Source organism: Neomonachus schauinslandi, chromosome 8, assembly GCF_002201575.2.
Source record: "Neomonachus schauinslandi chromosome 8, ASM220157v2, whole genome shotgun sequence".
In the NCBI taxonomy this organism is placed as follows: domain Eukaryota; kingdom Metazoa; phylum Chordata; class Mammalia; order Carnivora; family Phocidae; genus Neomonachus; species Neomonachus schauinslandi.
Window position 1 is genome coordinate 50,270,145 of NC_058410.1, and position 14,145 is coordinate 50,284,289.

Genomic DNA, 14,145 nt, shown 5'->3' on the forward strand with positions numbered 1-14,145 from the left:
GGAATGGAGATGGTAGAAAATTAGTGGACATGCTCTTAAGAGAAATGTTTTAAGACACAAAGTTAAAAAACTCAAATGAATCTCTAACTGGCAAAATTTCAGGCAAAGTAACAGAAGAGTGAAAAACAAAAGTCAGGTTGTAGGCATGTGTTGGCAGATGGGGTTAATTTCCAGGTAACTCATACTACTAAGTGTGTATACAGTTCCTTTGGGCCATTTCTACTTTCCATGGCTTTCTCCCTTTATCGAAAGCTTAACCCAGAAATTCTTTAAAATACCAATGGCTGGGGCGCCTGGGTGGCTCAGTTGGTTAAGCGACTGCCTTCGGCTCAGGTCATGATCCTGGAGTCCCGGGATCGAGTCCCACATCCGGCTCCCTGCTCGGCGGGGGGTCTGCTTCTCCCTCTGACCCTCTTCCCTCTCTTGCTATCTGTCTCTCATTCTCTCTCTCTCAAATAAATAAAATCTTAAAAAAGTAAAAATAAAAAATAAATAAAATAAAATAAAATACCACTGGCTGTTTGGGAGATCCCTCCTCACCTACCAACCCTGGAGGGGAGGGGGCAGAGGGAATACCATTAACACAGAGAGAAAATGGCCCACCAGGATATATCTCAAAGAGGCTTACTTTCAACCTCATACTAGTAGATTAGTGTTCATAATATATATAATATATAATTTAGGTAAATTACCACACTACAAAAATATTTAATAAAATCTTTAAGAAACTTAGAAATGACTGATGATTGATAATTCTCTTAAGTAAACAGACTACAATAACATTATAGTCACTGGCTAAGTTCCATCAGTTTTTTTTAATTCTCTTTGATTTTTTCTCTTGGTCTTCTGTTATCCTTTCTGCAGGTCGCTTCTTCAAACCCTTCATTTTCCTGGTTTGTAGTTTGCTTAGGTCTTGCTTCTGCATATGAATCCTTCCATAAGTTGTACCAAAAGTATCATGGGAGACATTTTTCTTCTTCTTTGGCTATGAAACAAGAATATATATATAAATAAATAATTATATATATTTATTATATATGTAATGGTATCTATTGTCATAAACTGGTAAAAACCTAGTGTACAACTATCTTACTAATAACTCAGAGCACCAATTCAATAATATAGTCTATAACCCTATAGAACTTTCTTCTCAAACTTAAGTACATACAAATCCCTTGAGGATCTTGTTAAAATGCATATTATAAATCAATAGGTCTAGGGTAGGACCTGAGATTCAGCATTTCTAACAATTCCCAGGTAAACTGTCAGACCACACTTTGAAAAGCAACACTATAAACTATGCTAACCATTGTCATGCATTGAGAGAATTTCCTGTGTTTAGCTTAAGGAATTGTGACTATCATTTCAATCTTTACGGGCATTCCAGAGATGCCATTTCTACTTGTTTTTCAAAACCATTCAAAAGTCAAAATACATTTTATACAAGTATGGGTTATATACACATCCTGTACTCTAAGTCACCAATCTCCACAATGCCCCAATTTTCTTTCTTGCTTAAAACTGCAGTCTTGGCTACCAGAAAGCTCTTAGCCACAGTTGATGCATGGTTTCTACAACTCTTTTATTATCCTTTATGGTGGCTTATTTGCTTCTTCCTCCTTTTCTTTGTTCTGAGAGTCTAATTTTATGTATATTATTGAGCTCTTTCTGTATGTTCTTTAGTGTCCTATGCTGCAAATCTTTTTTGGAAAGAAGAGTGGAATATACAAATAAATATGGCACCAATCTGCAAGTTACAAACCTTGAGCGCTTTTGGCATTTTCATAGATAATTTATAAAGATCATCTGATGCCAGATGTGTCCTCCTCAGAACCAGATCCAATGAGGGACCCATCTCTTCCAATTCAATCCTTGGTGTTCTACAACCAGATTTCTTCAACAGCAACCTTTATGAAGTAGAAAAAAAAGAAATATTGCTTTGACTTTGATGGAAGTCCTATCCCCTCAAATATTTTTGTGTAAGAGAATTATAGTTCCATAAAATGACACTGTCTTTAGGAGGCTAAGCTTCTTAAATACTTTCTGCATTTAGGCCAAGTATATTCTTTGGTTTGCTGCTTCTTAAAAATCAAACACAACGGGGCGCCTGGGTGGCTCAGTCGGTTAAGCGTCTGCCTTCGGCTCAGGTCATGATCCCAGAGTCCTGGGATCAAGCCCCGCATCGGGCTCCCTGCTCCACGGGATGCCTGCTTCTCCCTCTCCCACTCCCCCTGCTTGTGTTCCCTCTCTCTCCGTGTCTCTCTCTGTCAAATAAATAAATAAAATCTTAAAAAAAAAAAAAAGTTTTAAAAATCGAACACAAAAGAATACAATACTGTTGGGCGCCTGGGTGGCTCAGTCAGTTAAGCATCTGCCTTCAGCTCAGGTCATGATCTCAGGGTCCTGTAATCAAGCCCTGCATCTGGCTCCCTTCAGTGGGGAGTCTGCTTCTCCCTCTGACCCTCGCCCTACTCGTGTTCTCTCTCTTTCAACTAAATAAAATCTTAAAAAAAAAAAATACAATATTGTTGAGAAACAGCAAGTGAGACAGACAATTCTAAGAAATTAAATCTTTTTTTTTTTTTTTCAAAGATTTTATTTGGGACGCCTGGTGGTTCAGTCAGTTAAGAGTCGGCTTTTGGCTCAGGTCATGATCCCAGGGTCCTGGGATTGAGCCCCGCATCGGGCTCCCTGCTCCGCGGGAAGCCTGCTTCTCCTCCCTCTAGCACTACCTCCTGCTTGTGCTCTCTCAGTGTGTGTCAAATGAATAAATAAAATCTTTAAATAAATAAAAAAAATAAAATATTTTATTTATTTGAGAGAGAGAAAGAGTGTAAGTTGGGGGGGTGGGGAGGCGGGGAAGCAGGGTCCCTGCTGATGATGATGCAGGGCTTGATCCCAAAACCTTGAGATCACAACCTGAGCCAAAGGCATCCGCTTAACTGACTGAGCCACCCAGGCGCCCCAGAAATGGAATCCTTTGATTTGACTTCTTCGTCTTACTTACAGATTTACATAATTATAAAAACAATTTCAACTGGGCCTTTGAAATGTTACGTTTACATGATTAACAAATTCTTATTTCTCTAAGACCCATTCAGAATCCACTTTTGTGCATAGTACAGACACTTACTGATCTCTATAGCTTGGAATGAACTTTAAAACCCTAATATAATGGGGTGCCTGGGTCGCTCAGTCGGTTAAGCGTCTGCCTTCAGCTCAGGTCATGATCCCAGGGTCCTGGGATCAAGTCCCACATTAGGCTCCCTGCTCAGTGGGGAGCCTATTTCTCTGCCCCTCCCTGGCTCGTGCTCTCTCTCTCTTTTGCTCACTCTCTCTCTCTAATAAATAAATAAAATCTTTAAAAAAAATTTTTTTAAGTAAAAAATAATAAAATCCTAATATAACAAAACCACAACTTTCTAGATTCTATATGTCCAAATAGCTCTGGATCTGGAAACAGATGAGGGACATAGGCAGGAGAAGAGGAGACAAACTATCTCTTTTTGTGAGTGATACCACAAGAACAGCTCAAAGACCTGAAGATTATTTGAGCTGACTCAATTTGTTCTAGTGGCCAGATCTCTACATGGAATAAGAGAATTAAATGAGTAACAATGTTTATAAAAGATCAAACTTTGCGGAAAAAATGATCAAACTTTTCACACCAAAGGTAGAAAGTGAGAGAGGCAACCAATGACACCAGAGAAGAGACAGAACATGAGTAAAAGCTCAGTAAGGAAAACCCACAACCAACCAACTCCAGGAAGCAGAACAGAGTGTGCACAAGCTCATTAATAGCCTTTCGGGCCCCGAATGCGTCACATGCAGACAGTCCACCCATGGGAGGTGCATCTACTGGCTGTAAGAAGAGTCTTAATGATAGATACGCTGCATCAGACACAGTTATTTACACCAAAGTGAACAAGGCAAAAACAAAACAAACACCGACCCAGGATATGTAAAAAGCAGAAGTGTTAAACAATAAAAAAAGCTCTACTAACAATAAAAGATAACATGAATATTAGTATGGGACTTAAAGGGAGCAAGCAGAGGGGAAAAAAGCCAAAACAAGAGTGCTTAGGTAACTCTCTTCCTTGTGGTTCCAGGAGAAGAGAGTTGAGAGTACACCTGTCTCAGGCCCACGGTGGAAGTTGGTGGTATCAGGGCATCTTCCCTAAAAGCTGATTTAAAGCATATGGTGGCAGTGACTGTTTTGACTGTTGTAACTCATGTATTTCTGCTTCTGCATCCACATTTTCAATACCTCCAGATAAATGATATTTATAAAGCTGAACTCATAACAAGATAAGTATCTTGATTAACATCTTGTGTTCAGTAGACTACTTAAGAAATCGGAGAAATTGTATATATAAAAATGGCAAACTAAAAGTGTTTCTACCACTTAAAATAATTTTCAGTTAAATGGAAAAGCTGTAGATCTAGAACAGCTCATTGCATGCCTGATGGATTCACATCACCCAAGTACCTTTTTATCTATGCAAGTATCCTCCTACCAAAGTAATTTTTTGAGTGTATATAATAAAGATTATTTCCAAATAACTACACACACACACACACAATCAACATATGCTGTTATTTACCAAAGAATTAAGTTACAGTGCCATATTGTCTGTGTAGGTGATCTTTCTTTTTTAAAGATTTTATTTATTTATTTGAGAGAGACAGCATAAGCCAGGGGAGCAGGGCAGAGGGAGAGGGAGAAGCAGACTCCCCACTAAGCAGGGAGCCCGACATGGGACTCAACCCCAGGACCCCAAGATCATGACCTGAGCCGAAGGCAGACGCTTAACTGAGCCAGCCAGGCACCCCTGTGTAAATGATCTCATCTGAATTACTTGAATGGGCATGTTTATTGGCAGATCAAACTGACGGAATCAGAAGAAAACTTTCTCCAATTTTCAGTTATCTATGTATGGTTTCTGGTGATAGATCTATAATTCTTTTTCTTTATTAAACTTTTTTTTTTTAAAGATTTTATTTATTTATTTGACAGAGACAGAGATAGCGAGAGCAGGAACACAAGCAGCAGGAGTGGGAGAGGGAGAGCAGGCTTCCCGCCGAGGAGGGAACCCGATGTGGGACTCGATCCCGGGACCCTGGGATCATGACCTGAGCCGAAGGCAGACGCTTAACGACTGAGCCACCCAGGCGCCCTCTTTATTAAACTTTTAACAGTGAAGGGGCGCCTGGGTGGCTCAGTCGTTAAGCATCTGCCTTCGGCTCGGGTCATGATCCCAGGGTCCCGGGATCGAGCCCCACATCGGGCTCCCTGCTAGGCAAGAAGCCTGCTTCTCCGTCTCCCACTCCCCATGCTTGTGTTCTCTCTCTCGCTGTCTCTATCTCTGTCAATTAAATAAATAAAATCTTAAAAACAAAACAAAACTTTTAATAGTGAAATCTAGAATCTAAAATTATTATTTTAGAATCTAAAATTATTGTTAATCTTTAAAAAAAAACCAACTTGTTTACTTTTTCTCAGAGGGGATGCATTAATAAAGAACTTACAAATGATTTTTGTGATCACACTAAGCAAAGAGATTGACAGTGACTCATTAAAAATAAAATTAAAACCCTTTCCTTCACCCTCATCCCATCATACACACCACACTGTTTTTTAAAGATAGACATTTCATTTCCAGGCCATCATGTCTCCAGCCAAATACCTACGCCCAAACTGTTACATCATATGCCTATTAATCTCCATCTCAGATCCGAACCTCAAGCTTTGTTTTGTTTTGTCTCCCTGTAAGCTCTAAATCAAAAGTGACATTCAATTCTGCAAGGTTCTATGGTACAAGATGCAGGGACGCAAAGACAACCCAACTCCTTCCTTCTCAAATGGGCTCAGGCTATAAGATATGTTGATGGGTAATTTTTATATATTTTAAAACATTATTTGCCTATTTCTTGAGAAAGACTGCCATTACCACTCTTGTTCAAGTTGTAATTTCCCTATTTTTCTCCCTCCCATATCCCTCTCTTCTGCTGATGTTCTGTTTTCATTACTTAAACTCCCTGTCTACAATGCTGTTTGCTTGTTAAGGTACACTAATACTTCCTTGTTTTGCATGTTTCTCCCCATAAAACCTAACCAATGTCATGGCAAAGGCAAATGTGGCAGTTACTAAAAATCTCCTGTTTTATATTCATGGCTTTGACTTTATAGTGAATAAAATTCTCCAAGGAATATAAATGGTCACTCACATATGAGGAATTAATTATTATATGATACATGGGAAGAGGTCAGTAACAATGATTTATTCCCCGCAAAAGGTCAGATCAAAGTATATTAATATAACTTCATGTTCACACTTTTTCATCCAAGAAACTCAAAGCCATTTTCTAAGATTAACCTTATTAACTTCACAAATAATGTGTATTACCTTTTACCAACTGCTTAAGGGCTGGTTCCAAGTAAAAGAAAGAGGGCAGGACACCGAAGAGTACCCTGCAAGAGTGCCTAAGGAGCTACACTAAGTCAGACACACCTCTCCAGTATATTCCCACCTCTATCCACAACCCTCTCCCTCTTATAAAGGAATTACTATTGATCTTAGAGGGACCGCAGAATTACCTACATGGTATCACTACCTTTTGCAAAGGAAAAATGGAGGCCCTAAGCAGTGACCTGCCTAGGTCATGTGGCTAAGCCTCGCCCAGAGCCAGCTCCCTGGGCTCAGAGGTAATGCTCATTCCTCAGACCACTTCTTCCTTCCTCTCCCAAGAGCGGCACGGCCTCTGCAGACTAAGCTAATCTACATCGAATGATTTTTTTTCTTCCCACTAGCAGCTTGCTCTCATTCACACAGTCTATTTTCTATTATAAATCAATAGCTAGCAGGTTATTACGGGACCCGTATAAAACATCTGGGATTAAAATTACACTAGGGTGTCTGATCTCAAAAGTTCAAACTTTTTTTTTTTCATTACGGGACATGCCATGCTAACCTAATGGTGAGTCCAGCAATTCTTCTTAAAGTAAATGGATGAGTGGATATGTGTAATTACACTGCTAATTTATCCATGTTCTGAAATCTGATTTACTAATTTTCTGTCTGTTTTATTTTCTCTGCATTTCTTTCTTTACAAATTAGTCTTTCTTTTCACTAAATACAAGTTCTGATATAAGTGAATTCTTTCTTTCTTTTTTTTTAAGATTTTATTTATTTATTTTGGGGGGAGAGAGAGACAGACAGACAGCAAGCACAAGTGGGGCAGAGGGAGTAGCAGACTCCCCGATGAGCAGAGCCCCCCTGATGCGGGACTTAATCCCAGGACCCTGGGATCATGACCTGAACCAAAGGCAGATGCTTAACTGATTGAGCCACCCAGGCACCCTAAGTGAATACTTTCTTTGAAACTGTTTACAATGAAAGAGTTTTAGATTACTGTTATTATTCACTTCTTATTCTCAAAGATTTTGATCTTTATATTTTTAGCTCCTTTGTATCCCCAGGGTGGGCTGACACAAGTTTTGGTTTTTTTTTTTTAATATTTTATTTATTTGACAGAGAGAGACACAGCGAGAGAGGGAACACAAGCGGGGGGGAGGGAGAGGGAGAAGCAGGCCTCCTGCGGAGCAGGGAGTCCGATGAGGGGCTCGATCCAGGACTCTGGGATCATGACCTGAGCTGAAGGCAGACGCCCAACAACTGAGGCACCCAGGCATCCCAAGACACAGCAAGTTTTCAAAAAGATTTTTTTTAATGTTAGTGATTTTTCATCTTTCTTATTCTATAAATTGGAGTCATCTGCTTTGTAATATATTCTTCATAGCACCGAAGTTTGGAAACTCAAACAGACATAAGGCTTTCAATCTCAACAAGCTCAAAATGATTATAAAATCCCTCTTTAAAAAAATTAAAAAAGGGACGCCTGGGTGGCTCAGTCGGTTAAGCGTCTGCCTTCGGCTCAGGTCATGATCCCAGGGTCCTGGGATCGAGTCCCGCATCGGGCTCCCTGCTCCGCGGGGAGCCTGCTTCTCCCTCTGCCTCTGTCTCTCTCTCTGTCTCTCATGAATAAATAAATAAAATCTTTAAAAAAAAAAATTAAAAAAAAATAAAAATTATTATAAAAATCTCTAACTACCTAAATATCTAAATATCATGTGGATATTTTATTGCATTTTGCCTACTATTATTATTATTATCTAAACAAAAGGAAAATAGAAAAACAGAAGTGATGATACCAATCATGGTGAAAAGAACAAAGTATCTCTGACTCAATACAATTGAAACAAAGATGGGAATTACTGACAAAAGGTGAATATTTAGTTTCATTTGGACATTCACTAACATAAGTTGGTCAACCAGATATTCACTGTGAAGAAAAAAAAACAGAATTAGGGGCCTGGCTGGATCAGTAGGTAGAGCATGTGACTCTTGATCTCAGGATCATAGGTTCGAGCCATACATTGTTGGTAGAGTTTACTTAAAAAAACAAAAAAAATGTAGGGGCACCTGGGTGGCTCCACTGGTTATGCATCTGACTCTTGATTTCAACTTGGATCATGATCTGGGGTTGTGAGATTGGGCCCCATGTCGGACTCCGCTGCACTGACCATGGAGCCTGCTTGAGATTTTCTCTCTCCCCCTCTCCCTCTGCCTCTTCCCCCCTCTGGCACATGGGCACATACACACTCATTCTCTCTCTTAAAAAAATAATTTAAAAAATGTAAAACCATGGATGAAATGCTGAGGTCCACAAATGGTTGCACATATAGCACTAACATAGAGAAGGCACTGTCAAAACTGAATGGTCAGTGGCTCTTGGGCTGCACTGCCATGCCAGAACTCAAAAATGGACATCAGTCTGAATTCGATGTACAAAGGAAGGCAGTTTGTGGGAGTTGATATATTCTCCAGGAAAAGTGTGGGCTTGTGCCAGCCAGTGCCAATGCTTTCTTTCTTTCTTTCTTTCTTTTTTAAATTTTTTAAAAAGATTTTATTTATTTATTTGACAGAGAGATAGCCAGAGCAGGAACACAAGGAGGGGGAATGGGAGAGGGAGAAGCAGGCTTCTTTTTTTTTTTTTTTTTTAAAGATTTTATTTATTTATTTGACAGAGACACAGCGAGAGAGGGAACACAAGCAGGAGGAGTGGGAGAGGGAGAAGCAGGCTTCCCGCCGAGCAGGGAGCCCGATGCGGGGCTCGATCCCAGGACTCTGGGATCATGACCTGAGCCGAAGGCAGACGCTTAACGACTGAGCCACCCAGGCGTCCCGAGAAGCAGGCTTCTTTCCGAGCAGGGAGCCGAATGTGGGACTCGATCCTAGGACCCTGGGATCATGACCCAAGCCGAAGGCGGATGCTTAACGACTGAGCCACCCAGGCGCCCCAACGCTTTATTTTAAAGAAGAAAAAAAATATATATGTATATCATGATTACCTCAAAAGGCACAATTGTAGCATGTCACTAAGCTTTTTAATGAAAACAAAATCAGTGTTAGGATTTATATTTATATTGTGGTAGAGGTAGGGCTAGATGGTCTAGGCTGGAGAAAGAGGGTAAAATGAATCTAGCCACTGAATCTTCTCAGTCCTTTCAGACTCGTTTTTAGGTTCAGAGTTTTGAGATTTGCTTTGGCTGGCCTAAGACTTGTGGCTTGGTGCTCTAAATCCAGTCATGAAAAAGAAGGAGGGGCGCCTGGGTGGCTCAGGTGGTTAAGCGTCCAACTCTTGGTTTCGGCTCAGGTCATGATTTCATGGGTCATGGGATCAAGCCCTGTATTGGGCTCCGCAAGGCGTCTGCTTGGGACCTTCTCTCCTTCTCCCTCTGCCCTCCCCTCCACTTCTCAAATAAATAAAAAAAAAGATCTTAAAAAAAAAGAAAAGAAAAGGAGGAGATATTGCATAAAGTAGGGTCAAGACTGAATTTGTGTTCTAAGGTCAGAGGAGTGTAGCATCAGATGCTCTGGGGCCCTGGAAAAGCAGGGTTTCAGAGGAAGAAGGGGGCAGGGGAATGACAGATTTGGGGAACAACACAGACCTGCTGTGTCACTACTAGTTTGTGGACTCTCCAAACAAACTTCTGACCAAACACCAATTCTAAGTCTGAGCTCTACAAAGGTCACACTAAAATGCTAACCCTGGATTCAAAAATATGCTACACAATGTACTTACTTATAGCTTCGAAAGTAAATCTTGCCATTCAATGCAGTGAAGTGCAGAACATACTCTAAACCAGCCAGGCGGATATTTGGTACCGTGGGGCCTCTGAAGAAATCTGAAAACAAATTTGAGATTTAAAAAAAAAAAAAAAAAAAGACGAACATGCTTTTAAATTCAGTTACAGAAAGCCAGATTGCAAAGTGCTCCATAGTGTATCAATACGTACCTAAAAAGATAAAAAGGTGACACAAAAACTGATCCCTGAAGAATGTCTGAGAGTCCCACTCCTCTACCATTTAAGCTCATGACTTTGTGTGTTTAGTTCACTGAGCCATGTAATTTGTCAGTTTTGAAGTTCTCACTCTAAGCCAATGCTTAACATATGCGTATACCGTATTTATCATGCATATTAACTTTTTTAAAAATGTAAATCAAAGCATAGAATTTTTTATCTATGACACAGGTAGGTTAAGATGACAAATTTCTATGGGGCGCCTGGGTGGCTCAGTCAGTTAAGCATCCAGCTCTTGATTTCAGCTCAGGTCATGATCTCAGGGTCGTGAGATCCAGCCCTGCATCGGGCTCCACACTCAACACAGAGTCTGCTCGTCCTCTCCCTCTGCTCCTCCCTCTGCATTCTCTCAAATAAATAAATAAAATCTTAAACACACACACACACACACACACAAAAGAGCTGTTCAAACTTTGACCACTGAATCAAATTAGCCTTTGTTTTATGGTAGAGGCCAACATGGAAGTAATTCTAAGAAGAAATCTCAATTATATGAGCAAAGATAATAAACTAAAGTGTTAAAGCCAGAAAAAAACCACTGAGATCCATGAGTAGGCTGTTTTCCCACAGTGTGGTAGTCCTATCACTGGTGGCACATGAGATGATCTTAAATGATACACAGGCAGATATAATTTACGATGTATTATTTATTTTATCAGATACCATTTTCCATTCATGGTAGAAACATAAACTTTCCTTGTAAAAAAGGAGTCAGGATAAAGAAACATCTCCAGTGAACAACACTATGAATACTACATGGACTTGGCTAAAGTTATGAAAGTAGCATGTGAATGAAAAAAGTTTGAAAAACAACAGTCATTTTATCTTAACAAACAAAGAAATTTCAAAGTCCTGTTCACTAGGGGCGCCTGGGTGGCTCAGTTGGTTAAGCATCTGCCTTTGGCTCGGGTCATGGTCCCAGGGTCCTGGGATCAAGCCCCACATCGGGCTCCCTGCTCAGTGGGAGGCCTGCTTCTCCCTCTGTCTGCCGCTCCCCCTGCTGTGCTCTCTCTCTGCCAAATAAATAAATAAAAATCTTAAAAAAAAAAAGTTCTGTTCACTAAAAAAGCCTACAAACAGTGACCAACCATGAAACAATTCCTATCACCCAGACTGTGATTTCCAAAATAATTTCTCAATTTAAAAAAGTTCAGGGGCGCCTGGGTGGCTCAGTTGGTTAAGCAACTGCCTTCAGCTCAGGTCATGATCCTGGAGTCCCTGGATCGAGTCCCGCATCGGGCTCCCTGCTCCGCAGGGAGTCTGCTTCTCCCTCTGACCCTCCCTCCTCTCATGTGCTCTCTCTCATTCTCTCTCTCAAATAAATAAATAAAAAATCTTTAAAAAAAAAAAAAAAAAAGTTCAGGCCTCCTTAGAGAAGCAGCTGATTCCAGGAATGGAGCAATGAAAGTATAAGAGGAGTCTGAAACATCAAAGGGGCAATGAATTAAAACGTGTCTCAGAACATTGCCAAAAAGACTGACCCTAAAATGGGCAGGAATGATGGCTGAGATAAAGAGAGATATTAATGAGTAAGATAAAAATAAAAACCTGGCTAAATACAAGTAAGGGGGTGAAGAGGTAGAAGGAAAATTGGTTATGGTCAGAAGGAAAGCCCTAGCTTGGACCTTTTCTCAATGGATCAGTTCCAAGTAAGCGTGGCTGTGTCCAGGAGTAAATATACTGAGAAAGGGCACAGAAGGCTAACCAGGGTTTTGATGGGAAAGACCAGAAGATCCAGAGTTAGAGAATAGATCAGATCCTGATTCTGCCACTTACTAGCTCTTTACTCTGGATAAATAAGTTAACTGATCTCAATTTCTTCGTCTACAGCAAGGGAATATTACCATAATAAACTGAATGTTTGCCCCCACTACTCCCCCCGATCACTACCAAATTCACATGTTAAAGTCCTAACCCCTAATGAAGCTGTATTTGGGCCTCTAAGGAAGAAATTAAGGTTAAATGAGGCATGTCGTAAGGTTGGGGTTCTAGTCCCATAGGACACTATCCTTACAAGAGACCCTAAAGGGGCGCCTGGGTGGCTCAGTCGGTTAAGCGTCTGCCTTCGGCTCAGGTCATGGTCCCAGCATCCTGGGATCGAGCCCCACATCGGGCTCTGCTCGGCGGAGAGCCTGCTTCTCCCTCTCCCACTCCCCCTGCTTGTGTTCCCTCTCTAGCTGTCTCTCTCTCTGTCAAATAAATAAATCTTTAAAAAAAAAAAAAAAGAGACCCTACAAAGCTGACACCTTCCCTCCTCTCTCTCCCTCCCTCCCTCCCATGCACAGACATGAAGGAAAAGCCAGGTGAGTACATAGCAAGAAGGCAGTAAGAGTCCTCATCAGAAAATGAGATCTTGGACTTTCAGCCACCAGAACTGGGAAAAAAAAAAAAATTCTGTTTTTTAAGCCACCCAGTGTATGGTATTTTTTTTAGCAGCCCAAGCAGACTAATATGATTACCTTTGTAAAGCTGCAGATTACCTGACCTAAACTATGGCAGTTATTTTCATCATTATATATTTTTCAAGTGGAGTTAAGAATTAGGAAATGAAAAAGGTTAAAAAAATTAAAATGACCACTGATATAAAGAAAGGCAATAAGAAAAAAGTAACCCAGTTAGGAAGTTAAATTTTAAGATAGGCTTTAAAGGAACATTTAATAAAACTAACCTACTACTTGATTTACTATATCTTTGTATATAAGAAATAGTAATATTAAATAGTAACCATAAAAATTAGGATACACTGAATCTAAAAATAGATATTTACTGATTTTCTATAAAGAAAAGCAAGACCACTAAGATTAACTACAAATTTATACAGTACTTAAGAAAGCAAAACAGAAGCAAAATTCAGAATGAACAAAATGGCTACCTGGCATAAAAACACTGAAGTTTTAATAAGTTAACTTTTCTTTCTGGCCAACTACCAAAAAAAAGAACTTCCTAAAAGGAAGCAAGCCCTTGATAAAATCCTCTTTCCCTACTGTTCTAACTTTATTTCATATGAACATAAAACATACACCAAGGAGTCTACAGCTGGTCTTACTTCATATTTATATTAAAAACTCAACTTCCCTTGGGGCCTGACAATCTCACTTCATTCCTCTACCTTTCTTCTTCCCCAGATTCCTTTTGGGTTTTCACTCCCTCCCCTTCACCACTGCATTATGTGGTTATTCCTGCCATCTAGTGGAAGCACGAAATAATAAAGTTCTCATAAAAACTACTTAAAAGCAAACAAAAGCCTTCTCTGTTTTAACAAATATATATTGACAATTGATAATTATACAGAAGAACTAGGGGAAAAAAGGCAGAAAATCTGAGCCAATGGAGTACAAGAACAAGAAATCCTGGCTAAAAACCACCCTTGATATTTTGGGGTGTGTAATATTGGAAAAAGGAAATGTTGGTCATTGTCTTTCATTGTTTTTTTTTTTTAAATTCATGAAAAATTCAGGTAAGAACCTATAGCAAAGACTGCAACGAGTCAGTTGTTCAGCATGGGCAAGATGGGCGGCAGAGGCAGAAAAGCTCAGCCTTTGGTTTTCATTTTGGCTCACCTACTTAATAGCTCTTAATGTCTCTAACCTTCCATTTTCCCATCTGTAAAATGGAGTATCACTAAACTCAAGAGCTTTAGTAAGGACTGAACTGAGCACTACTCAGTTCTTTAAAACACAGCCATTTTTTTAAAGTAACTTCTAAACCCAACATGGGGC

At 40.0% G+C, this 14,145-nt stretch overlaps 1 protein-coding gene across 2 annotated transcripts in view; it reads right to left on the reverse strand.

Moving 5' to 3' along the window:
• Positions 1–696: 696 nt before the first annotated feature.
• RPF2 (ribosome production factor 2 homolog) overlaps positions 697–14,145 on the reverse strand; it is a 35,787-nt gene continuing 22,338 nt past the window's right edge. For both annotated transcript variants that reach the window (XM_021693439.1, XM_021693440.1), the window contains 3 exons: positions 10,147–10,249; positions 1,763–1,907; positions 697–985 (listed from right to left, as the gene is read on the reverse strand). In XM_021693439.1, the coding sequence (XP_021549114.1) occupies positions 806–985; positions 1,763–1,907; positions 10,147–10,249 (428 nt within the window). In that variant the 3' untranslated portion in view covers positions 697–805. The remainder of the gene's footprint in view (positions 986–1,762; positions 1,908–10,146; positions 10,250–14,145) is intronic.